Source organism: Eleutherodactylus coqui, chromosome 1, assembly GCF_035609145.1.
Source record: "Eleutherodactylus coqui strain aEleCoq1 chromosome 1, aEleCoq1.hap1, whole genome shotgun sequence".
Classification (NCBI taxonomy): domain Eukaryota; kingdom Metazoa; phylum Chordata; class Amphibia; order Anura; family Eleutherodactylidae; genus Eleutherodactylus; species Eleutherodactylus coqui.
In genome coordinates, this window is record NC_089837.1 from 208,645,595 (window position 1) to 208,672,821 (window position 27,227).

Sequence of the window (27,227 nt, forward strand, 5' to 3'; positions counted from 1 at the left end):
ATGCATTGAGTCTACAATGTTAGAGGGAGCGGTACTAGTTTCAAAGGAGGACAGTAACCAGAAAGATGGAAGTGCCTTGCCATTTTGACAGTCAAGGCATTTTGTTAACATGGAATGTTGGATAAAATGGATGCATCGTTCAAGAACCCTACCCTCCTATGGAGCGGAAATATTCATCAAGTTCCAGTTCAGTAAAATTATATTTTACAAAAAATCTGGCCTCTGTCTACAGCTGTCAGCTGCTGCGCTGTCGTAGACCTGCGTCGCACCACCACCCGTGCGAGACACATGCTCCTCCTGGGAAGTCAATGTCAGGCAGACAATGTCAAAGCCCACCGTGTTGCAGAGGTGGTCTTATAGGTTATGCTGCCTCTAGATATAAAAATAGTTTTTTTTTCTTTTTGTGGGAGTGGGAGGAAACATAACTTTTGGGCCCTATACCCCTACTGTGGATCAGGATCTGAAACTTTCCCCTTGAAAGATTGCATGTCTTCCCTTGCAGTAGAGTCAGTTTTCCTTGGTGTAGTCCTTTAAAAATCGTCACTCTATCATGGCCTCCTGTCATTGCTTTGATGCACTAACAAGTTCCTCCACTTTTAACATTATATTTTACTTATAGGATGTGTTACGCTAAGCTGGTACTGGGCATAGTCATTGCACATTTATCATCCTCAGTATAATGTACAATGTACTTTCAATCCTAATGGCATTTTACACTTATGAAAATTCAATACATTTTAAATGTAATACAGGTGAAAGAAATTTGATACAATTGCAAGTTCTACACTTGTCTCAGTATGTCCTTTCCCACCTCCACCTTCTTCTCCATCTTCCACCTTTTTGTTAAATATTGCGTTTGGATGTTGTCTATTGGAATGTATTGGGGTTTAGCTGATTAGAGTAAGAAGTGATCATTCATTGTGAATGTGAAAAGGAATATTCACTAGTTTTATGCAACTCTTTATATGTTTCTCAAACACCAGCTGCTAACTGCTACATATGTAAAGCAGAATATATATTATTTTCTTGTGAGTCACATATTGCCATTGTCTATATATAGGTCTGAACAGTGTGCACTAAACTACCAAAAAGCCACCAATTGTTCATGTTTCTTTAACACTGTGATGAATGGTTATGCTAACACTTGGTTATGAAGTTCCTGCTGAGAGCATCAACACCCACTGTACATATCCCTGGCTCCTTAGTATTTTTGCAGCTCCTTTTATCTTATACCACTGTATTATAGCAAGTTGTTTAGAAAAACCTATAATCGTATACTCCCTAACTCTGCTCAACTGAAAGTGTTTAAAGAAGACCTGACACAACTCCTGACATGTCTGTTTTAGTAAATACTTGTATTTCCCTGGAAATTCTGATGTACCTCGACTCATACCTCTGCATTATGAACTTCTGGTATTTCTCTGGAATAGTTATGAATAAATTGACAATTGGGTGTTACCATTCCCTTTATTGAAAGGGTGTGTCCTACACAGTGTGATACTGTCATTGTAACAACTGGAAATAAATTGATTCACACTTTTCAAGAAAGTATAACAGAAAAACAGCCATTGGCGGATTGGGGGGGGGGGGGGATGGGGCAATCGCAGCTCCCTAGGACCACCTGGCTAGAGTCAGGAAAGTGAGTTGCCTACCAATTGTCTCACTTTCTCTTTGAGGTGTGCAGCAGTGTATTGTGTGGCTAAACGTCTCATCCTCCTCCTGACTGTCTCCTCCCTTTCAGCTCTCACAACATCTGAGAGGACAAGACAGAGCAGGGAGGAGGATGAGTCATATTATTACACAAGAAGCTGCTGCACAGCATGGCAGAAGTGAGGAGATCAGTAAAAAAAACTGTTCAGCAGGAGGGACTTGAGGAGCATAAGGGGGGGTCAATATTACCTCATCAGGGGCATGACTAACTTATGGGGCCACTTTTATGTTATGGAGGTACTATTACCTTATGAGGGGCATGAAAGGGAGCTCTATTAACTCATAGGAACACAAAAGGTATCACTGTTAACTAAGGAGAACACATATGGGGCAATATTACCTTAGAGGGCACAAAGGGGGCACAGTGTCACGTCTGTCAGAGACTGCTGATGAAACTAAGCTAAGCAGAGCACCAGAGCAGTTGGAATAGGTGAGTATATGGGAGAATAATGGTATCTAGATGCAGAACTGGACAGAACAGAGGAGTATCTATCTGAGCACAAAGTGGAGCATTCACCCCAAAAAGGGCAACCCCACTGCTTGTATGTGGCAAGGTCTGAAGTCAGAGAGGAACTAGGGGTTACAGACTAGGGACTACAGAATGCAGAATGCTGACAATTGACACTGACTACTGATAAGAGAGAAAAGACAGATAGGCTAAGAGTACAAAACTGACAACAGACAGGTATGCTGACAGTCCTGACAGGGCCAGAATACTAGGAGTATAACCAGAACCCTCAGCAAGGTGGAGCCAGTTTATATATTATAACAAAGTTGCAAACTGTCTGACTGGGCTGTCAATCATCCCACCAAGCCCATCAGCTAAACTACTTTAATAAGTTTAAAAATTTTCCTATGGTTTGACCATTACCTATCTCTTCAGAAAGTAGGTCTGTGTGAGCTGTGGTTGGGCACTATAAGTGCAGTTGCTGAAACCTATTGTTTGTGAGCTGGTAGGGAGAAACCTCCTAGTTGATAGAGAGGGAGATTTTTTGTACTAAGTGCCGGGTAAGCAAGGTTTTGATTTGTTCTTGTACTGTTTTGTTTATTTTTAAATGCAACTGTGCTGAATAAAAATCTGACCAAATGTCAGTTGAAATATATTCTGGCTGCTGACTGATTGTTTTGGAGAAGATATGTGTCCTTTCACCTCAGCAAAGGCAATCCCAAACTAACCCTGTCACAATACATATGTAAACATGTGATTGTTGACAACAAGAGAAACCAAGTAATCTTGTAGATATGATACCTTTTAGGCTGGGTTCACACTTGGCGTATTCCCGTCGGAAATCTTGCGAGATTTCCGACGGGAGAACCGCCGCGGCTTAAGCGGCTTTGCTTTTCCGTTGCGGCCGGCGCTCCCATAGAGGAGAGCGCGGCCGCGATGTAAATAAACAAAAAAGACAAGTAAACAGACATGCTGCTTCTTATGAGACCGCGGCTGCGGCCGCCGCAGCCGCGGTTTCAACCGGATTTACTGCAGAGGATTAGCCGTCCCGTGTGGACGAGGTTTCTGAGAAACCTCGTCCACATGGCTGGCTAATCCCGAGATTAGCGGCCGCAGGCGGATCTGCTGCGGCAGAACCGCGGCAAATCCGCTCTGTGTGAACCTGGGCTTAATGGCCAACAAAAATACATATTGTTACAGCAAGCTTTCGAACCTACTCAGGGTTCGTCCTCCGGTAAACACAGACACATATAGGAACAAACAGTAGAGCTCTTCTAGTGGGCACTTACCTCACACAATCTCACAGCTTCTTTGCAGGGGTGCAGCTTTCTTCTCTTCTGCTGCCTCTGCTCTTCTCTCTTATTTAGACAGGAGCCAGAGAATATGGGAATATGAGTGGAGACTAAACCTACTGAAGTAGGGAACGATTCAGTCTGGAGCTCTCCAAAGAGAAAGGTAGTTCCAGACATGGAGGACAAAAACTAGAATACTGTTGTAAAGTGATCCATTACTGCAGGGAGGGTGCAGCGCTGTGCAATTGCACAGGTCACACATCCCTAAAGCCACTTTCACACAAATTTTTAGAGCATTTATAGCGGTGTTTGAAACACCTGCTAAAAATGCTGTAAAACATAATTGAGTTCAATGGAGCTTCTCAGGCGAGCGTTTGAGTGCGGCGTTTCTAATGCCGTGCTTTTCAAATGTTGTCTGCTGTATTTTAGTGTGTTTCAGTGTTTTTTTTTAATGCACCACATCACCCATTGCAATGATGGGGTGCTTTAAAAATACTGTTGAATGTGTTTGAAAACATCATTCACAAACACTGTCAAACGCCGCATTTAAAAATGTGGTGTTTTTACTAACACTTGTGTGAGACTGGCCTTGGATCCTGACAAAATGAAACACCTAGCAAGCTGTATTTTGCGTAGCTTTTCATTAGCTAGAGCTCTTATTACAAATACAAATAAAATAATTTGCATTGCATCTCAAAACAGGAATATAGAACCCACATAATATTGAATTATACATGTGTGGATGTTGGGAAATTATTATGTTTTCTCCTGCTGTGGCCTGAATCTACAGAACATCTTGCAGAGTTTATGTGCTGGAAAATTAGTGTTCTTTTTCTTTCTGCATGATGATGAACACAAGAGATACAAATATGGCAAATTTTTACTTGCCATGTTTAAATGTGTTCTGAATGTGGAATGGGAGAAAACTGCTGCCAGACTCCTTTGGAAGCTTACCTCCCCGAAACCAAAAGGATAGAGCAGTAGAAATCTGTCTGCCCAATCCTTGTCTCTATTGACATTTGTCATCATGAGAGTCAAAAGGCTCCCATACACATTAGATCAGGGGTGTCCAGCCTTTTGGAAGAAGAAGAGTTGTCTTGGGCCACACATTAAATATATAAACACTAACTAAACACATCCAAATTATGCACGTGGATTTTGCCTATTGTCAGGGCTAATTCTGCGTGCGGATCCAAGGAAAAAATTGCAGCAGAAATCCATTGATTTTTGCCAAAGGTTTTAGAGGCAAAATTCACAAATGTAAAAATTCTGCCATGTGAATGTACCCTTAGGGTTCAAATAATCAATTAATACCCACCTAAGACACAGATGCAAGTAGCACTGAACTAATGACTTCTAAATTCATGAAGCTGAGGTAGCTGACCTGGCTAGTCTACTAACTAACTTCCCACTCATTTAAGGGGAAGGGAGAGGGGGTCAGCAGAACATGCAGATGGGGAATACAGGTGTCCAGACCATCCTCAGGGAAGGTGCGAAAAACACTTCAAACTAACATCATGCATAACACCGAGTTCTGAGTGGGAATGAGATATGATGGATAAATGACCAGCATCCTCTAGTAAGAGGGGCTAGAATTTATATGCAACATACCAGGGGTGATTGGCTGCCTGGAGAACTGCACAGCATCAGCCAGCCAAATCAACCACACCTGTGAAAGTGTGCTCCTGGAAACCCACAGAACCGCAGGTCCCAGTAACACAAACGTGGCATACACAAGGTTGGCCACATGTAGTTACTCCACCACACGTTTTACTGCAGTTTGCTAAGAGGCAACAAGATTCTTGCAGAATTTTACAATGCCAATACTGCAGTTATTCCCAGAGGAAACCATGACCCGCTACTGATTAAAAAGCATTGCGCAATATTGCTTTTAAATGTTGAAAAAAATGTTTTACCTTAATAGTAGCCTACCGTCCCGAACCTTATGTATTAAACACAGCACCATTTTTTTCATACAAATTAGTTTGGCTTTCAGTGGAGGGGTTTTCCACTTTAGAAGAAGCATTTTTATAAACCCTACTAGAAAGTTCTTTCTCATCTCTTGGTCAAAGTAGAGAGAGGTTGTATTTTATTGGGTATTATGTAATGCTTAATTGCGACTCCACGCAATAGTATCACTTGTATGGTATTGTTGTTTGTTAATCTATTTTGTCTTGACGGTTTTCATGTTTGCTTACACAGTGGCTTTATGTACCGTACATGTGGCTCCTGCCTCATTGATTATTGTCTGTCTCTGCCCTGCAAGGAATTTCTTTTTTACACTGTATCAGCTAGGTTTTATATAAACCTAAAAGAAAGCACGCTGGAAGAAGTCCAGCATATATGTAATAATTAGGGATGAGCGAGTATACTCGCTAAAGCATTACTCGCTCGAGTAATGTGCTTTAGACGAGTATCTCCCTGGTCGTCCCTGAAGATTCGGGAGCCGCTGCAGCTGACAGGTGAGTTGCGGCGGGGAGCAGGAGAGAGCAGGCGGGAGGGAGGGAGAGAGAGATCTCCCCTCCATTTCTCCCCGCTCTCCCCTGCAGCTCCCCGCTCCGTGCCGGCACCCGAATCTTCAGGGACGAGCAGGGAGATACTCGTCTAAAGCACATTACTTGAACGAGTAGTGCTTTAGCGAGTATACTCGCTCATCCCTAGTAATAATATATCCTTATTATTTTTGTTTTAAGGTTTTCAATTACCTGAGCTATTGTGGTATAAATGGTCCCATCAGACCCAAAGCCAAAATACCTAAAAGATGCTAAATATGTACACCAATTGCCAGCCTGTTTGCTTCAATGTATAACTTTTATTCCTTACACGGTTTAGAGTTAAAATAAACTGACAAGGCAGATATGTTACAAAGATAATAGATTTTTCATTTTCCTGCTATATAGCTTAGTTTATTAATGGTCACACTTTTTAAAGGTTATTTCCATTTATGTCACATCCACAGCAGTCACTGTGGTGAACCCCATTCTACCAGTAGGTGAATGCTTCAGAGGTGGAACCTGTGTTTATCAGGCATTTATGGTGTATCCTTCAATTTACCATAAATGCCTAAGATGGATACACTCTATTAATGACAAAATGTAATGACAATTTGACAACCTTCTATAATGTTAGACTATATAAATTATATATAGACTATATGAATATATGTGTATACCATATATACTGTTTGTTTTAGCAATAAAAACAAATAACATCAGAATGTATGTAGACACTATAGGGAGATGTACTGAAAGCGGCATAAATAATTATAGCGCAAGCATAGCTTGCTCAATTAAATTAGGGTGTCGCCAATCTGATCCAACAGATTTATATATAATATATACCAGAAAGTGGCAAAAATTATGCCAGAAAGCTACTTGAATTCTAGCCTCAGAGCACAGCCTGCGATGACCCTAATGTACAATATGAAGAGGCATGCACCTCTTCATGCAATAGGCTCATTGTGTGCCTGTGGGAATCCTATTAGGGCATGTTCACACCTTGTTATGGCTGCCGTCCCCGTGGTTTTTGTTTAAAACGCCACCCCTGGACGGGACCTGAATGGAACCTACATATGTGAGCCAATCATAAAAACTGCTAAAACTGGTCTGCCTTTCAGCAGGTTTCTGTTCAGTTCCAACATTTTGTTCTACAAGGAATAATGTGATGGACTAAATTATTCTTTCTCCCAGAAAATGCTGGAATTGAATAAAAACATGCTGAAATAGAGATCTACTGGTTTTCAATAATAACTGAGATAGGTTCCGTTCAGGTTCCATCCAGCAGTGCCGTTTTGGGAATTTAAAGGGAACCTGTTATGTCCTATGAGCACCATAGTCTAAGTTATAGTCCCCTTAGGACAAGGGATAAGGATTCTGGGGATGTGCTTTTTATACTTACTGTGAAGTTGTCACCCAGTTTGTCAAAGTGACTCCTCTATGGGAGTGTGCCCACATTGACTGGAAAGAAACTGTGCGACTGCAGAAAAGAGTCACGCTGACAGAAGAGCCTCTGACTTCTTGGGGTGAAGGTGCAGGAAGGGGGGGTCCGGTAAGTATAAAAAGCACTGTGGATTTCGGACCCGATCTGCACCAAAATCTCCATCTCAGTGTATGGCACCACCATAACTCCCAGACAGCACACCCGTTGTCTTGGGGTGATATTTAACTTTGATCTCTCCTTTACCCCCTGCATCCAATCTCTGGCCCAAACGTGCCAACTCCACCTTAAGAACATCACAGGAATCCCCCCTTTTCTCTCCATGGACATGCTAAAAATGCTCACTGTTGCCCTCAACCACTCTCAGCTCGATTACTGCAACTCGCTACTGATCGGCTCCCCCCCCCCCCGCCCCCGCGGCAGACTCTTCCCTCTCCAATCCATCCTGAATGCGGCAGCCAGGCTCATCTTCCTGTCCAGCCGCTACACAGACACCTATGCCCTGTGCCAGTCACTGCACTGACTGCCCGTCAAATACAGAATTCAATTTAAACTCATTACCTTCATCCATTAAGCTCTCCATAGCACCATGACACCTTATATTACATCCCTCGTCTCAATCCAGCACCCAGCCCAGACCCTCGGCTCCACTAATGAAATTAGACTGAGTGCCCCTTTAATTCGAACCTCTCATTCCCGCCTCCAAAACTTCTCTAGAGCAGCACCAGTCCTTTGGAATGCACTATCCCAAACTATGCAGGCAATCCCTGACTCATACAACTTCAGGTTTGCTCTAAAAACACACCTCTTCAGGGAGGCTTACAATATCCCCTAAACCAAACCCCTCTGTACTCCACCTGATAACATGCTCCCTGTCCTACTGACTGCGATCCCTACTAGTCGCAACCAACCACCCCCTGCAGTCATACCGATTCAACCACTTTACGTCTTATGTCTCACAATTTTCTGTGTGTATACCATCCCTCACATCTCCAGCCCCTTTACCTTCTGTATCACCCCATTATCTGTAGTATGTAAGCTTGTTGGAGCAGGACCCTCACCCCTACGGTTTCCATCAATTGATTTCTTCATTGTAATCGTGGTTTTTGTACTTTTGTCATTCTGTATGCCCCTGTTTTTTTAAGAGCTGCGGAATATGTTGGTGCAATACAAATAAAGATTATTATTACTATCAAAATCTGCATCAGTTGGTGCAGATTTTGACAAGGTTTTTGCCATGGATGTACAGCACATTCAATTGAAAGGGTGATGTCTGTTTCAGATCCATCGCAAAATCAGCACCAATGTTGTGGATATTGTTTTGCTGCAGATTTTGATGAGGATTTTCCGCTGTGAAATGTCTGCACCAATTCTGCTACATGTAAATGCACCCTAATGAGAGGTTAGGTCATTTCCCTCTATTCTTTGTGTATGAACTCCTCGCAGTCCTCATGATATCTGCTTGCAATAATTGAATGAAAACCTTCATAGTTTATTTCCAGAGGATGAGAATCTGCTCTGATCATGTCAAGATCACACAGGTACATGGCTTGTTATCACAGTTCTGCCTTTGTTATAAAGCGTGCACCAGTGTGATAATCTCATGCCAGGATAGATTTAACTCCTCTAGATGAAAGTAAAGAAGAAGGTTTCCATTCAATGACTACAAGCTGACATCTGTAAATATTAAGGAATTAAAACCTATAGTATTCTAGAAAATTCAATATTTTTACCAAACAAATACACTTGACTTTCAAAAATTGGAAATCACCTTTAGGCCTCCTGCAAATGGGCGGATTTGCATTGCGAAATCCAAAGCGGGATTCCGCAGCAAATGCAGCCCATAGCATGCAATGGCAATATGCGATTCCCTGCCCACGTGCAGACTACGCACGGCCGGCTTCTATTGAAGTCATCATGGCAGAATGGTTGCGGCAACTGCGTCACCGCCATAGCAACGGCGTGGCATCCTCTGTACTGCGCATGTGCGCCAGTACTCTGGCTGGCACATTCGCAGCAGGGAAAAAGACCGGCAGAGACGTATGCTGTGGTCACTGGCTGGGCATCTGGTCGCACTCGGCTGCGTGAATCCCGCATGTGGGGTCCGCCCCGCCCGTGTGCAGGCGGCCTTAAAGGAGCACATACCATTTTACTGGTCACACTGAGATTATCTTGTTCTTTTATCTAAAACCAATGTCACCTGAAGGAGGAATAAAAACATAACTTTTTTTCTCTTTTTTTATTTTTCTGCTTTCTATTGTGCTGGTGACCAATAAATTAACAGTGACATTTTGATGTATATAGACAAGCAGCCTATGATTGATGGAAATTCCGTTTCATCCTGAAGCCATTAGATGCTCAGGTTTTATCCGTCAGATACCTATGTTTAGAATCGACTTCTGTGTGATAATAGTGAGGGCTGAGAGGCTGACTCTTTTAGCTCCCCCCTCCCCTACTATACTTGCTTAGAATAGAATTGAATCCATGGGGCTTCAAGTGCCTCCTCAATAGGCTCAGATTGTCTTAGTCAGCCTATAATGGAGCTAATGGCTCTTTTGTCATCCTGGGAGATCTGAATTTCCTGGTGTTGTGTCTGCTGCTGTTAAAGCAAGAATTGTACGCACTGCAAAGACTGACTGTCATAAAGGAAGGGCAGGAAAGGGCAGAGAGAACTATTAGGGAGAGACCAGCAGTCTGAAGCATACAGTCAGCTCCACTACTTGAAGACGGATAAATGGATGATACCGGTAAGTGCAGAAAGCTGTGTGTGCATTATACAATGCACCGTCTATGTATGAACATCTGCTTCCCTTACTTGCACATTTGTCCACCCGAAATGAGATTTTGCTATACTGCCAACAATGGGAGTGATAGAGGAGCTATGAGCTGGTATGCATCATATTTACTCCATCCGAAGCTTCCGTGCAGAATAGATCACTGAATATTTCATTTGTGTGTTTGGTTACAATGAATTACTATAAAAAGTGTTTTAATGCCATTTAATGTTCATGCTGTTGTTCCATTGCTTAGTTGTGACATATCTCAATGAAGAGATGTATATATTTTTCTATAGGATGCATTGCCTATTGTCAAATAAAGATAGGAATGACAGTTTTCATATTGTTTTCCACTGTAAACAAGTATATTAGGTGGAATGAATGGAAGAATGCAGTATTTTACTATCACCTGGACATTAATAAGAGATATAGTAAGCATGAATGCAGGCAGTGAACATGCCAACTGCACCCTGGGTCAGTCAGGAACATGTTAATCAACTGACTGATCCGTGTTTTACAGATTGCTTGGACAGCAACATATATGCTGCACAGACAGGAGCAGGGGTAAAGTATTCAGAATGATGTGTGGTGTATGAGAAATAATGGAAGTTGTATTTAACAAAGAAGACAACTTTTCTTGTGGCGTTGGCAATGGTGGGGTGAAGATGGGATGTGGCATTAATGACACCGGTACCAATTCTCTACTTTTGGATGAGAAGCATATAAACCTATGTAAAATCTGAGTTGCTTTCATATTTGCAGATAATGGGATGTGTATGTATGAAGTCATGGGCATTTATCAGCTTGCTTGCTCTACAGTAATTATGTTCTGTGTTCCCCACTATAATGAATGCATGCTGTTAGGCGTTATGTGCGAAGTGATGACATTTGCAACCACGTACTTTGTTCTTGCCAGTGAGAGGGCATATATTTTATGCTTCCTTCTGTCTCACATTGTAACCATACATGGATTAGAGGAAGGAGCTGTTCATAAAGAAGCAGCTGGTTGCAGTGCTTTATATATCTTGTTCCCAGTAGGGCTGTTCTCATTGTATTCTGCAATGTCATCTGGAAGGCTTTCTGGCTATTTTCTATGTTAATGGAATTATTTCGGCATGACCTGTACTTTAACAGGTATCTTCAGGCTTTATTCTGTGAACCAAATGTTCTGCTTTTATTCAATTCTTTGGAATCAGAATATCACATCTTTTGTGGGACTTTCAGTTTTTTTTAGGTTGCTTTGATGAATTGTTTTAATATCCCAGAAATGGCCGAAATCTGATGAATTGCAGAACCTGAAAAACTGCTTCACTTACCTCTAATAGCCACTGAATTCTAAATATCATTTTCTATTATTTTATTAGAGTGGATGCTATGTGACACAATTTCTATATTTGTATTTTTAGAAATCCTTTTAGTTGCATAGGTTTTATTGACATTGGGTTTGGTAGGTTGACATGTGGTTGGATGAGTTGCATTGGCATTAAAATTGGTGATGTATTTAGAGTTCAGTGGATCAACACAACCAAATTATGTCTAAACTACTCCTAATCATGAATGTGTATACAGATTCCTATTCTCCCAAACCAACCTATGGCTGATGACAATCAGAATATGTTATCAGATAAATCAGAAGAACAGTACTAAAGCTGGTCATACGCACGAGACTGCTTGTGTGGGGCCGCCTACCTGTATGCATGTTTATAGTGAATCAGGGAAATGGCCATTGGCCAACAGCTACGTAAAGTGTATGGCCAACTTAAGATTCACGGGATTCACTCAAATAACAGCCATAGTAAGAAACTTCACTGTGTATTAGTGCAGCATTGTGTAATAAGGCTAATGCTCAAGACAGAAAGACTACACAGCGCCTTTAGCATGCAGCCATACAACCTGTACGGCCTGTCGCACAGTTCTGACGTACTCTGTGTAGACAGACATCTGCTCCTCTAGTAAAGACTACTTCTGCACATTTGGAGTCTGATGTAGCATGCTACTATGATTTTTTTGTTGAATTTGTATATAATGCAGCCACTTGTAAATGGTTAAGGGCAGTCTAAATTTTCAAGAAAACAATGTCACATAACCCAACAGGGTAGAGATACTTTTCTACGGCAGAATAAAGCCAATTATATAGGTCAACTCAATGTCATAAAGTGAAATGCTATTTAAAATGGTGTATGCTCATTTTTGTTTATTGCTACTAATAAATGTCAACTTTTGAAAATAAATTTCCCTGCCCTTGCGGATCCATAAGAAACGGCACCTAAAGGAGTATTCTGGGCTCTTTTCAACTAATACACTATCCAAACCATCAGTTTATGGATGGGGATCCAGAGTGGTAGACCCCCATCCATCAAGTATCGATGACCTATCCAGAAGATAGATCATTAGTTGAAAAAACCGATGAAAGCCCCTTTATTCAGTAAAAACGGGGTGACCTTTAGACGTTATATAGTGTTTTTCTATTTTTTTTACACCTTTGAGAAACATGAGTAGATCTCCATGCATTGAGATACTCTGACTGTGATTGGTTCAGTTTCTGTGCAATCTAAGATGGAAACTTTAGTTATTTTCTTAAAATCTGGTTGATATATTACCGGGCTTTGCCAATGTGAGCAGCAGTTTCTTGACCAGACCTGCATGATTTTCCAAATGGCTGATGTGCAGAGGTTATGGGATATTAAAGCTGTACCCTTGTATACATTGTTACATATATCTTAGTCAAATGCATTCCAGTGTACTAACCGCACAGTCATTTCTTGAATTTTAGGAAAGTTTTGCTGTATGTTGACTTGGAATTGACGTCTCACATTGTGTGAGTAGACCATGTAGTTAAACATATCTTTTTACTGGAAATAGCAGTACTGCACTACATGTAGTAATAAATATAGTTCTTATTATATGTGTGTTGTCATTTGTGGGTTATACTTACCTTATTGCTGGACGGTGCCATATATAGATTGATCAATCTCATTATCAAAAAGAGTCAACATTGTTATAGGATGCAAATTGCATTGATATAATTTTCTATCCATCTAATACACTGCCAGATGTAATTGATGCCCACGTTGATTTAGTATCATTGGGGACACCATAGGACGCTATTTCTGCTTTTATGTGTCAGACAAGGTATGAAGACAATTGTAAAGTGTTTGGAAACCTTGCAGTGAATGTGCACAAGTCAGTTTGTAGGAAATTGTAGTAAAGAATTGCATTATCCATAATAAAATGCTCTTATGAGAATCGCTCCCTGTATTTTGGCAACCTGTATTCTGTCAAGTGAGTACTCACAAAGACTTAGTACATAACAAATCAAATTAAAATTCCCTGCTACCCTGCAGTCTTGTTATCAGATCAGTCTTGCCGAGGGAGCAATTCTGATCATAACATTATACAAGGGAACTGCTGACTATACACTTTCACCTAACGTAATTGTATGTGAGCATTATTAGTAATTCGGTAATGTACTTTCGTTATTAGAAGTTTTCCCTTTAAGGCCCCTAGAAGCAATGGGAGAGTCCCTCTGTAATGCAGCTTCTGATGGTGCATGCCATCATTTCTTTTTTGTCAGACTCCGATGGGAAAGAATATGGAGACATACAGAGGAACAAAAATAGACAAAAAGAAAAAAGAGGTGCAAAAATAGCTGACCATTAATATGTAAAAGTCCAAAGATCTTTATTGAAAAACACATTTAGGCTAAAACCATCAAGAAACACAGATATAGCAACAATTGCTGGTGCTGTGATGCAATACATACATCCACCATAATGTTAAAGGTAAATATTTGCATAAAAGAATGTACATTAGATAGTTACAATTGCAAAAGCTGACATAACTTACATATACCAAGACATGCTTCCCTATACAATACTACTATGCATTAACTAGCATTACCAGTACACATGGGGACAATGTCCCAAACAGACTTAGACCATATTTATAGATATATATCAGTGCAAATTCCCAACAGAAGGGATAATGTATATGTTGAAATAATCAACTGATGAAATGCTATTAAAGGGGTTGTCCCGCGCCGAAACGGTTTTTTTTTTTTTTTTAACCCCCCCCCCCGTTCGGCGCGAGACAACCCCGATGCAGGGGTTAAAAAAACAACCCGCACAGCGCTTACCTGAATCCCGGCGGTCCGGCGTCTTCATACTTACCTGCTGAAGATGGCCGCCGGGATCCTCTGTCTCCGTGGACCGCAGGGCTTCTGTGCGGTCCATTGCCTATTCCAGCCTCCTGATTGGCTGGAATCGGCACGTGACGGGGCGGAGCTACACGGAGCCGGCATTCTACACGAGCGGCCCCATAGAAGACTGCAGAAGACCCGGACTGCGCAAGCGCGGCTAATTTGGCCATCGGAGGGCGAAAATTAGTCGGCACCATGGAGACGAGGACGCCAGCAACGGAGCAGGTAAGTATAAAACTTTTTATAACCTCTGTATGGCTCATAATTAATGCACAATGTACATTACAAAGTGCATTAATATGGCCATACAGAAGTGTATAGACCCACTTGCTGCCACGGGACAACCCCTTTAAGGCCCCTCTCACACAGTCGGTTTTTTTACATCCTTGGATCATTTCAATAAGGTCTCTCAGACGAGCGTTTTTGACGCCTTACATTGCCATTGAAATAATTGGGGTATGTTAAAAATGCTGTAAAACACTGTGTTTTTAATGCTGCTTACTATGCCACCGAGAGGGAAAAAAAGTGGTGACGTCATCAGCTTACTTTGCCTGCATTGTTAATGCACAAAATATGCAGAAAAACGCAGGCAAATGCTCACAGGAATGCTGAAGAGCGCTGCTCTGCACGCTGTAAAATGCTCCGTTATAGAAAACGCAGTGTTTTTACAAACGCGTGGCCTAAAGGCTCAGTCACACAAACGGAGGTCCACGCGTATTTCCACAGGAAAAAATGCTTGCACAGCAGGTGTGGCCGAAAATCTGCACCTGCCAGAGAAAGAACATATGACGGGCAATGGAGCTGGTCGTGCAGATTTTCGTCCGCATGCGGTGCGGGGGTTTTTCCGCACGGATCGACATCTGTGTGACTGAGCCATAACTCATGGTTCTTGTGTAAGGAATACAGTACCCCACACGTATCACCACTGGTCGTGGCTTCATCATGAGTGTACACATCTTATTATATGCTAATTATGTCCGCTTTTGCAATTGTAACTATTTGATGTGCATTCTTTTATGCAAATATTTTTGGTACTTGTAATCTATATACAGCTAACATTGCATGAGGTGTTATTGTAGATGTGTATATTGCATCACAGCACCAGTGGTTCTTGCTATATTTGTGGTTTTAAGTGGTTTCAGCCTATGCGTGGTTTTCCAAAAAAAGACTTTTGGACTTTTATATGGTTGGCTATTTTGCACACACTTTTTATTTTTGTATATTTTCATTGTTCAGTCTCAGTCCGGCTTCACACGGGGGTATTTGTGCATACAAATTTGCGTACACAATATGCGGAGAATAGAATCCATTGATTTCAATGGAGGTACTGGTGCATTTTGTCTCCACCAGACGTATGGGTGGAAACAAACTGCACGTCCATAAACAATGTCCGCAACTTGATTGGCTGGGCAGGAGAATGGGTGTTCATCATCTTCCCTCCCGCCTCGTGTAACTCACCCCTCCGCCGCTCTCCCTTGTCACCTTCCCGCCTCCTGCGCTTTTAGTTTTCTCGCTGCCATCTCAACTGCGTTGCAAACAGTGCTCCGGCCGCTCTCCCTTGCAAGGACAGTGACAGCGGGGTCGGCAGCTACTGCGTCGGCGGTAGTGAGATCGCAGCTGGGAGTTTACATGGACGGGAGCGAAGGGCAGCGAGAAGAGAGTGACAGCAGGGTCTCCCGCTGCCCATGCAACGGCAGTGGGAGACCAGAGCTGGGAGCTGACATGGACGGGAGCAAAGGGCAGCAAGGAGAGTGCCAGCGGGGGTGGCAGCTGCTGTGGTGGCTGGTGATAGCAGCAGGGAGGGAGACTGGACCTAGGAGCTGACATTTCAGTCAGCAACGGGGACTACGGGCCAGGCAATCAAAAGTTTTGGGGCGTGCAATTTGTCTCCTCCCATTCTTCTGCGCTAGTACCTTCAATGGATTCGTTCCCATTTCGGTATTTTGCATTTGCATTTTGGTCATGCAAAAAAATACGGTATGCTCTATTTTTAGGCGTATGTATACACCACAGAAGTCAATGGACGGTGTGAAAATGAGTGCACAATATGCAAGGAGATGTGTGAAATACTGCATAATTTTGCTGGAAAAAGAACACATCTGGAACTCATTAAGACCAATTAGTCATTTCAATCGATGCTTCTTTGTTTGCCGCTTGCAAATGAACATGCCCTGCGGACCGGAAAAGTACAATAAAATATACTGATATGTATGCAAAAAGCCTTGTTCAGAGCGCAAAAAGTTGTGCTGAGGTGCGTGTAAACGCGCATACACTCCTGTGAACCCTTAGTGTGCAGCCGTTCATTACTATTAACTGGGAAGTACCTGCCATTTCTCGTATATATCTCTAGAACACAGAGGTACAGTAAGGCCCTACAAAAGTCTATTAGTCGTGTACTACTACTCCATAAAACATGGAGGTTTTATAGAGCTGTAATACAACTGTAGATCCTTTAGTAGTAGCAATTCTAATAGAGAAGGGACTATTCTGTAATACCAAAATCCAACTATCTCAGTGATGTAAACAGACGCAATTCCCTGATATCAATGTGTGATATTAACAAATTTACTGCAATGCATTCAACCAAGACTCAACGCCGCTTCCACTGTATTATTGTTTGTTATGGCATTTATACTAAATACAAATATTGGTTTCAAATGTTTTGCGACATTCTGGATCTTTCTTGGAACAAGTGTGGGCGCTCGTTCACGTACCGGAGACTCGGCATGCTGTGTGCGGAGTACATTTTGACCTTATTATCTGATAAGAAAGAGCAGGCATTATTTATTGCTATATCAGAGCTCCTCTCTTCGTAGAGTATTGAAAATAGACACAATGGAAATTCTGTGGGCATACTTCGATGATGGAAAATAAACCATCAACGTACCGACAAGTCATATAGGCTCTTCTTCATTATAGCTTAATCTGCTACTGCAGTTTTTCAAAGACCGAACCAAGCCCACTGTGTCATATGCTCCTGCATTGCTTCATTAAAGAGTTAATGTCCTTTACCGTTCAGTCATGATTCAGGCACTTGCTTAAGAGGTACCAGATGGAAGGACTGGTTGTAAAGGCTGGAAATTTTTTGTGTCAAACATAATAAACATTGCCAGGAAACATCTTTCTACATCCGTATATTGAAGAGCTAATGGTACACAATGATGACAGTTGGGAGAACCTGTAATTTCCTGGCAAACACTTATTATTTAATTACTGCATATTGCATCTGTAGGATAACTCTGCCCTACATCTGTCATTCCATAATGCAAACACCCACCAACAACCCTGGGTGGTGCAGCCACTCAGAACAAGAAGTGCCGAACATGTCAGGTCTTGTAGCTCCAATGTTGTCTGCATGTGATAGTGCTTGTTACTGGATATCACATACACTATCTCACAGAGAAAATGACACACCATGAAGAATTAAGATTTGGACAATATATTTTCATTTCAGACAATTACACATCTCCTGTGGCCCAATAAACATGATGATCGGTAAGTAGTGGGGCCATTATGTTGGGCAATACAGTCATTAAAGGGACGTGACATTGATTCAATGAGTGATTGAATATTATCTTGGGCTAGCATTGACCATGTGGTATTGACCATAGTCCACAGTTCAAATTCATTACAAGGCCGTGGAGAGCATTCACTTAACATTCAGTTGTAAACCACAGATTCTCCATCGGACAAAGATTTGGGATCGTGTTGGCCAAGGAATCACCTGGACAACTTGCAATGCAGGTCTACTGATGTTCGCTGATGCGTATTAGAAGCCATCAGTTGGTGATGTTGATGGTATCCCAAACCATAACTCCACATTGACGTTCTAAATAGTGGACAATAGTCCACAATATGGTGGAAGGATCAACCTGATCAATACATTGCCTTCAAACCCTTGCTCAACGATCATCATTGCCACGACAGAATCTTGATTCATCACTGAACACCACCGCGATGGTGCGGTGTGAGGGGCAATCTTCAGAAAGGATAGCGTAACCGCAAACATGTCTCAGTCAATCGACAAGAAGCTGTCATAATTGATCAATCTGGCCGTACACTTCACAGAATGTTGTCAGTTGTAGATTGTGGAGCTGCTACTGCATGACACCGGATGCATCGATCTGCATGTTCGTCTCACTGCTCCAGTCCCAGTAAGACAATGCCCATTGTATTTGGCAAACCATTGTTTTCAAATTCAACCCATGGTTGTGGCATCCTATTGAGTTTCTGCCATACTATGATGCAAAGACCAACCAGCTCTATTTAGCCCTATGATTAACTTTTTAGAAAACCATTTCATTGATAAAATAGCTTTCAACGGCGTCATAGAGGCATCTTCAGACTTTTATCTTTATCCAAACACAAAAAACAATGTCACAGAACAGTTGTTGTGGGCGTGACAATGTCTCAAAAGCTTACTTTACAGACTGGTTTTATCATGCTAGCAGATCACATGATTAACCCAAACTGCATCAATTTGCATGATTCGTTTGTCGGAACATACCCTAAAAGTTGCATAATGCCATGACAGTGCATTTAGACTAAAGATGATCGCTCAAAAATAGCTCAAATGGCAGTTTGAGTGACATTTTTCAGCGATCATCTTTGCATAACTCTTATTAGCTACTTAAAGAGTTAAGCAGGTGGAGCAGAACACTGCTGTTAATTGGAAGAACAAAGCAGCTGTTTTGTATATGCAAACAGCTGCTTTGTTCTCGCGGTGTCCTGCTGAGCTGCTAGCTCCGAGAAACAGCAGGAGCACTGACAGCTCCTTTGTTCTCAGAGCATTCAGCTGGTATCCTGCATTCTTTCATACCAGCTGAAAGAATGCTATCAGTGCCGCCTGCTGAGAAAATCAGCGTGCGGCACTGATAACAGTAATCGCTTATTTCTAGCTTGCTGCAAATGAGCGATGAACGAATAGTGCAGGAACAGTGCATGATGGCAGCACATTTAGACAGAATGATTATCGCTCAAAAGATGGCTTTTGAGCAAATTTTGAGCGATAATCATTGTGTCTAAATGGGACTAATGTCTTCATGGTGTGGCATTTTCTCTGCGAGCCAATGTATTTGGAGTATCTGAAAATATGACGTCATCTCTTCTGCAACATTGGTCATAATGTTGTGCAACCATCAACTAACAGTCAGGAGTTTTCACATCTGATTCTACTAGAGTATACGGACATTAACAGAATTGGGATTCTCAGTCTTGACTCCTCTTTACGAGCCACAAACAACTACCTCCTGCTGTGGTCAATTTATTACACCCGAATAGTAAATGGTATTTATTACATGGCCACATGCACCACCTTAGAGCAAATTACCAGAGTTTAGAGCATCAGACTTCAAGTGTTTCTGCATTACGAAAGTTAAGCTTAACATTCATTTGTATAGCAACCGATAAGTCTATAATCCCCCCTCCCAAATGTTATTGAGGCAGCAAAAAAAGTGGGCAAGTAAATACATAATAAATATGCTGCTCTGCACAATACTTTGTGTAATCATGAATAACCTTGTCACGGGGAAGCCAATATCCTGCAAAGTCCTAATGACACATGATAGCCCAAAATGGCCATTGGTATTACATTTTATGGGTACCTAAAAGTATGTTGTGATTAAGTTTTTGTAGAGTAATGATATAGTCTGTGTTTTTAAGACTTCTGCTTGTAACTAAAGCAGAGTCTATGAACTTAAACACTGATTACACCATAGTCTTCTCCTGTAGGATGTTAGTTTTTAGTAGATCATTCTGCATACTTCCTTTTATCTTTAAATTGGATAATATGTATAGTAAAATCAGAATTCTGATTTTGTTTGGACCATTTTTTAGGATTGGACTGAAACTGGATCTTGCTAAAAATCTTCGCCTGAATACAGAATGGAATCTTGAATTTGGTACATTCAAAAATTTCAGGTAATTTAATACTTTATGCTCTTAGATACTAGACTAACTAAATAACTCCCCTAATTGCATGGAGTACCTCCCCTAATTACATAACTATAGGGCCGAATGTGTTGTATGGAGCCATGATACAGCACCCATAGCAGGGGCCAGACTATACCTATAGTGCAGAGGCACTATAAAATGGCACATAGACTGTCAACGGCTTTGTAGCATGGAACCCAGAGGCTCCATATGCCACTATACAGGCTCCATGCACATGGCTCTTATCATACACATGGAGCCATAGAGTCAGGAGAATATAGCAGCTCTTTTTAGTTGTTAGTTCCTATTGCATGACAGCATACTATGAGCTGAGGCAAATACACGGCTATAAATAATAGATTGATCGAGCCATGTTGTTGCCTTTTTCTATGAATACAGGTTGTGAAAATGTTCCTGCCCATGCCCAATATGCGTTCTTTTTAAAACTTTCCTATATTTTTTTAGTAACTGCAATTAAGAATTTGCATATTTTTAGTTCTTCTAGTTGGGCCATACGGTAGCTTATTTTATTGAAAAATACATTCTTATAGCTTTAGTAGCCATCAGCCTACTTTTCCTAATGAACTCTTGGGAGCTCCACAGTTGGGAACATAGATTGTTTTGGAAGTTATGGTAGGTGAAGATCCAAGCAGGTTTTATGGCCTCAGATCAGGTTTTGGACACAAGTTATTCACAATCCCAAAATCATGGTAGAATAAGGGCCCATTCGCATCTTGGTGTTCTTTTCATCATGTCTTTCTATCAGAGGTTACTTCTAAATCCGCAAATATAGTTTTCAGACCGCAACCATAGGCTTCTATTGCGGAAACAGAGACTAATAGGTCTCCTTTTCAGCTTCTGTTGGATGCTGTTCAAAAATACCAGAAGCAAACTACAACCAAATATACAGCAGCTCCGTAGCTGCGCGTATTTTTCAATTTCAGAAGCTACATTCAACTTTGACTGATTAACTGAAGCTTTAAGGTCAAATATGTTAAAGAGTACCCGCTGTTTTTTTTTTAATGCACAGAGCAGGTGATTCAAACATTTTTGCAATATGTTTTATCAGTCTATTCTCTACATGTGTCTTAAAAAAAAAAACTCTTTTGCTATGTAGCTAGGAGAAGACGGGGCTGAGAAATCCATCTTCACCTATCGGTAGCTTCATAACCAGCATAACAGTAGAGGGTGCTGCAACCAGGGGATAGCATATGTCTAATATTAGTGGATGTTATATTATAGCAAGTGAATATATATGGTCATAACCTATGGTTCCTATGGAGAGCACAGACAGCAAGAGTTTGCAAGCCACTTGTGGTTCCTGAGCCATTGGTTGGGGACTACTGCTCAATTTGCTTGCACGGATACACTATGATCCTATACTGATGTACTACTCAACATTTTATTGCTATTAGTAAATATGCCCAAATGTGCATGATTAAGTTTAAAGGGAACTTTTTTTCCATGTGATTTAGTAACAGCATTATAAGTATGAAGCATCCCTCTTTCTAACACTCTGTGTGTTATGACCATGGCCAAAAGCATATCTGGGTTTTGGGACTTTGAAAATCTCCCACGTGGTATGTAAATGATGCAGAGTGGTCTGGTCTGCTAGTTCCATGGAAAGCTGGAAATCCTGCCCCAATAGCTTCCTCATATGTGGATGATACCTTAAACATCATCCACACATGTCTCTGAAATCTCGTGCCTGCACCTCTATAGCAAAATTGTGGAAAAGGGATAATTACAGAGGTAATTTGTGCATGCCCTGGCATTTGTCAGTAAAAGCCATGCTCTGTAAAGTGCTTACAACACAGGGATCAGATTGTTGAAAAGTATTAGTCAGGAGAAAAGTACCATAATAATTTACAAGGCATTACATATACCATGGAACACAGTGAGGACGTCCCTCAAAAATTGATGAAAAGACCAGAAGAAAATTGGTCCAGGAGGTTGCCAAGAGGCCTACAGCAACATTAAAGGAGTTTCAGGAATTCTGGCAAGTACTGGTTGTGCAGTACATGTGACAACCATCTCCCATATTCTACATATATCTGGGCTGTGGGGTACGGTGGAAAGGTGGAAGCCTTTTCTAACAAAGAAAAACATCCAAGGCCAGCTATGTTTTGCCAAAACCTACATCAAGTCTGCCGAAATTATGCGAGAGAACGTGTTATGGTCTGATTAGACCAAGGTTGGACTTTTTGGCCATAATTCCAAAAGGTATGTTTAGTGCAAAGCCAACACCGCATATTACCAATTGAACACCATACCCACAGTGAAGCATGGTGAAGGCAGGAATATTCTTTGGGGCTGTTTTTCTGCTGCTGGCACTGGGGCTTTAGTCAAGGTGGAGGGAATTATGAACGGTCCCAAATAGTCCAATTTGGCACAAAACCTTCAGCCATCTTTCAGCTCTACAACAAACTAAAGCTTATCTCCTATCACTAAAAGAATAGGAAAAGATTGCCAAGTCAAGATGTGCCATGCTGATAAGACACCTACCCACAAAGACTGATTGCTGTCATGCGTTTTTTTCAATGGGACTTTCTAATGTTTAAATTGCATCGCACAAAAATAGCAAAAGCACAAACTTGCAATTTTTGTGCGATGCGAATTTAACATTACAAAGTCTGATTGAAAAAAATGCAGCGATATCGCAGCGTTAAAAAAAACGCTAGTGGGTAGAAGCCCTTAGGGTGGTTTCACATGGGCAAGAAAATTGCGTGATTTTTGTCTGATGCAAGAGTCAGTAAAAAAGCAGATTATGAAACCAATGATTTTCAATGGTTTCCTTCCCATCTGCAAAGTTTTCACTGATGCGGCATGCTCTCTCCCACGTTTCCCTATGGAGCCTACTTTTTATCGCATTGCAATGCAACAATTTTGCATTGTGATTGTTAGGGATAAAATCCATGTTACGTTAATATGCTGTGGGGCTCCAAATCAGAGGTGGTTATGGCAGCCACCATGAGAAAGCAATAGACACAGGCATCACGGTCGTGTCTTAGAGCAATCTGAGTTTATTTCGTACATTGACTTATTCTTATACAAAAAATAGTAGGCGTATCAGAGGTTGAACTGCTTTACAGAGGTCGACCTGTTTTTCTGGTAAGTGATTTTGTCTTCTCTATAAACAATGCTTTATTTGTTTGTTTGTAGACATCGTGTCTGGTACCCTGATTATCATCACACTCTACATTCTAATTGCATGCCCTACCTAGACAGCAGTACAAAGCATTCCATACAACCTTTTGATCAGTGTAACGAGATAATCAAGATCTTTGGAGACATGATGGACACTTAAGATTACACCTCTACATAATGTAATTAAGTACTAGGCTAAATGTACAAGCATTTAGCAGACCTTTTCATAGGACACAGAATAGAGTGTACAATTTTAGGCCTACAGCCTCCGGAAACGTATATTACAGATGGATGAAATGTATACATATATAAGTTTTCATGTTCATAACCCTCACAGTCCCCCATTTTGAAACAGTCCATCTTGAAAAGAGCCTTTGTAGTGGTGCTATCAAGGGTGCTAAGCCACCCTCGCCGGTCTTTCTATCCTCTTCGCCGGATCCCCACTGTTGTTGCTCTTTTACGTATGACTGTTTTAACGATATCGTAGAGGGAGCGATTCCAGATAATTTGCTTGTCTCCGTATCCCACAGAATGTCCATAAATTGCAAACACTCAAAAGAATGAACAAAAGAAACAGTATTAGTAAAGGGTGAAACATAAAATCCATCATCTTTCCTGCAATAGGTGACCATTCAGTAAAAATATCATACCAGTTATACTCTGTGTCCCTGGATCTTAGTACCTAGGCTGACTAGCTTATCTCCTACCCATACATTTTTCTAATTCCATAAGGGAGAGGTTAGTAACATCCAAATGCTTTTAAAGGTATTCAGTATCTATCATTAGTCTTACAATTCTACCCAAGGATACTGTCAGAGTTGACATAGGGATAGCATCTGGGTACCACTAGTACCTTAATGTTGCTTCAGCATCTGGCAAAAAGGTGTAAGTTTCTGTAAATCTATGTATCACCGATATGTTCTGTATACATCCAGACAATGGAGTGGTGAGATTATACATACTGGTGGTTCCAGTTCGGTTGGCAACAAAGAATATATATTGGGGGCCAACTTCTATCAGCATATAGATGAAGCAGGTAACACCGTCCAATCACATATGCTGACTGAAGGCTGCTGGAAACATGGCTCATATGCGGCTGTACTCCGTCCGCATGCTAGGCCATCCAGTGTTTCTTCACAGTTCTCTATACCATGGGTTTTATTTTCACTATAAATCATCATACCTGTGAACTTGGGCAACCAATATTGTGAAGCATATAGAGGCGGTCCGAACACCACAGGTAGTACTACAAACTTACACATCAGGCTTGTGTCCTTTACATCATAAAGTCATTTCCCCAGTGCTATACTCATCAGAGCATTGTACACCATCAGCCCGGGGCCGTATCCAAGATGCTACTGGAATTACATTATTGAGAATATTTCTCCACAATTTTTCATTCTTTGTCATCACATCTGACTGCTTTGTCCCTCTCGTGAATCATATATACATATTGCAGGCTACATTGTGTATAGTTCATGAATTTACTCATATTTACAAACAAATCCTTTTAAACCGCAAAACCAGATTAAAAAGCGTTAATACATCCTTATCATATCCTAATGCAAGACATCGGGGGAGGAACAAGGAAGGCATGCATTGTGCCTGAACATTTATCAATTTAGAAACATCCTGTCCTACCCCAGCCATTTTATTCTTCATCACCTCTAAATCTATAGAGTTCAGAACCCCTACACCTGTACCAATTCCCCCTAATAGGGTATCATACCATTTTCGTTTTCTTCTGGTGCAGGGTTTCATTGCCTGAAGAGAAATATTATAATGCACAATGCTTTTCTGGCTCTTTGTGGATGATAAGGGGGTGTCAAATGCCTGGGAGTTACCCAGGGCAGACATGAAGTGTTGCATTACTTCACCTGTGAAATGTGTACCTCTATCTGACTCGATTACCTCTGGTACCCCGTATCTGCAGATTACCTTATTCATGAGCTTCTTTTCGGTTACCTGCTCATTTACTTTTGTAACAGGGTACGCCTCCAACCTGAAAAACATCAACAACAAGCACATATTCATACTTCCCAACACGTGGGAGCTGAATGTCGTCAATTTGCAATCCCTGAAATGGGTAGAGTGGTCCTGGCAAGTGCCTTTGTGGTCAATTTACTTCTACCCTGTTGCTTACGGCATAGCTCATGCAAAACTGGACAAATGATGTAGCAGCTACTGAGAACCCAGGGGGCAACCCTTTCTCTCTCAAGCGTAGGTAACATAGCTGCCTTCGATAGGTGAGTCTTTCCATGGATCAGCTGGGCCATCATGGGGTACAGGGATCGTGGTAGGCAAGTTACTGACTGTTTGCCATACGCCACCCTGTTCTACTGCTCTCATATTAGTCCATTTTATCTTTTTCTTCTTTGCTGGCTTGTGACTGTAATGTCTTTAGTACATCAATGTTCAAATTTTTATCAAAGTCCAAATCATAGTCTCTGACTTGTGCGGTCAGTATCTTCTTTTCTTCTTTCTTCCACGGCTTGAGGGCCGCTGTCTGCGCTGAAGTCTGCTAGGGCGTTGCCTTTTGCTTCTGCACTGTTGGCTTTAGTATGAGCTTTCACCTTCAGGATTGCTACTTTGTCTGGTAGGAGTAGGGCTTTCATAAGGTTCTGTACTGCTACACCATTCTCAATGGGTTGTCCTACAGAAGTTTAAAAATGTCTGGCCTTCCATATTGGGCCGTAACCATGATCTATGCCGAATACATACCAGGAGTCAGTGTAAATGGTTACCTTCTGTCACTCTACACGCCTCAGTGAGGGCCTTCAGTTCCGCTTCTTGTATCGAGACATGCGGAGGCATTCTGCTTTTAGAGATCTTGTTGTGTGAACATCTGGTGTGGAGTCGTCAATCACCCTGGTACCATCTATAAAATACAACTCAAAATATGTATTAACAAGGGGTTTCAATAACTCTTTAAAACTTAAACTTTCTTGTTGCATCAATGCTAGACAATCATGCTGATATTCTATTCCAAATAAATCACGTTCTTATTTGCAAAAAAATTTTTTTTTTTTTTTAAAAATAGCTGATCTGTAGTACATAGATCACCTATGCATCCCCCTCCCCCATTTGATCACCTATGCCTCCCCCTCCCCCATTTGAAACAGGATACTCGATTGGAAGAAGAGTAGCCGGGTTCACCATTGAAAAGAAATATTAAAAGGGGGGCATGAGCAAAGCACATTGCAACCTTATTTGACGAGCTAGAGACAGATGTTTAGGTTGTACTTGAGTGAGTATACTCTGGATGTCATGAGGGGTGAGAACCACTAGGGGGTAGTCCAGGACCAACTCAGAAGATTTGTCAACCCTTACTTGTACTGCTGCCACCGCACAGACACAGGAGGGGGCTCCTCGGGCTACCGGATCCAATCTCATGGAGTAATACCCAAGTGACCGTGGACGTCCTCCATGTTTTTGCGTCAATACTGCTGTCGCATGAAAGGCCAGGGACGGCAGTATGAGACAAGTCCCAAAAAGGTGCGAAGCTTTGGCAGCAGAAGAAGATACAGAAATGGCTTGAACTGCAGCCCTGTGTCGTTCTGTGAGATGTCTGCCTTCTTGAGCTAGACAACAACCTTTTGTTTACAAAGCTGTAATTTTTCCTTTTTAAGCCTTGCAGCCATTTTCTGCTAAAAAAAAATTTTAGAAGAGAAATAGATGCAGATTGACATGTTTCAGATCCTCAACACAAAGCTGGAAAGTCATTAACATTTTGCAACAGCACAGTCCCCTCAGGCGGAGTCCAAGCCTGCAGGACAGTTACATAAATG

General features: G+C 41.5%; 2 protein-coding genes across 4 annotated transcripts in view; one reads left to right on the forward strand and one right to left on the reverse strand.

Annotated features, from left to right (window-relative positions):
- Nucleotides 1–27,227, reverse strand: part of ADAT2 (adenosine deaminase tRNA specific 2) — a 628,714-nt gene that overhangs the window by 110,628 nt on the left and 490,859 nt on the right. The window lies entirely within an intron of this gene.
- PHACTR2 (phosphatase and actin regulator 2) overlaps nt 1–27,227 on the forward strand; it is a 210,492-nt gene that overhangs the window by 10,944 nt on the left and 172,321 nt on the right. The window contains exon 1 of one of the 3 annotated variants that reach the window (XM_066605469.1): nt 10,087–10,133. The exons of the other annotated variants lie outside the window; for them this stretch is intronic. Within the exon in view, the coding sequence (XP_066461566.1) occupies nt 10,121–10,133 (13 nt within the window). The 5' untranslated portion in view covers nt 10,087–10,120. Of the gene's footprint in view, nt 1–10,086; nt 10,134–27,227 lie in introns of those variants that run through there. 3 annotated transcript variants of the gene reach the window in all.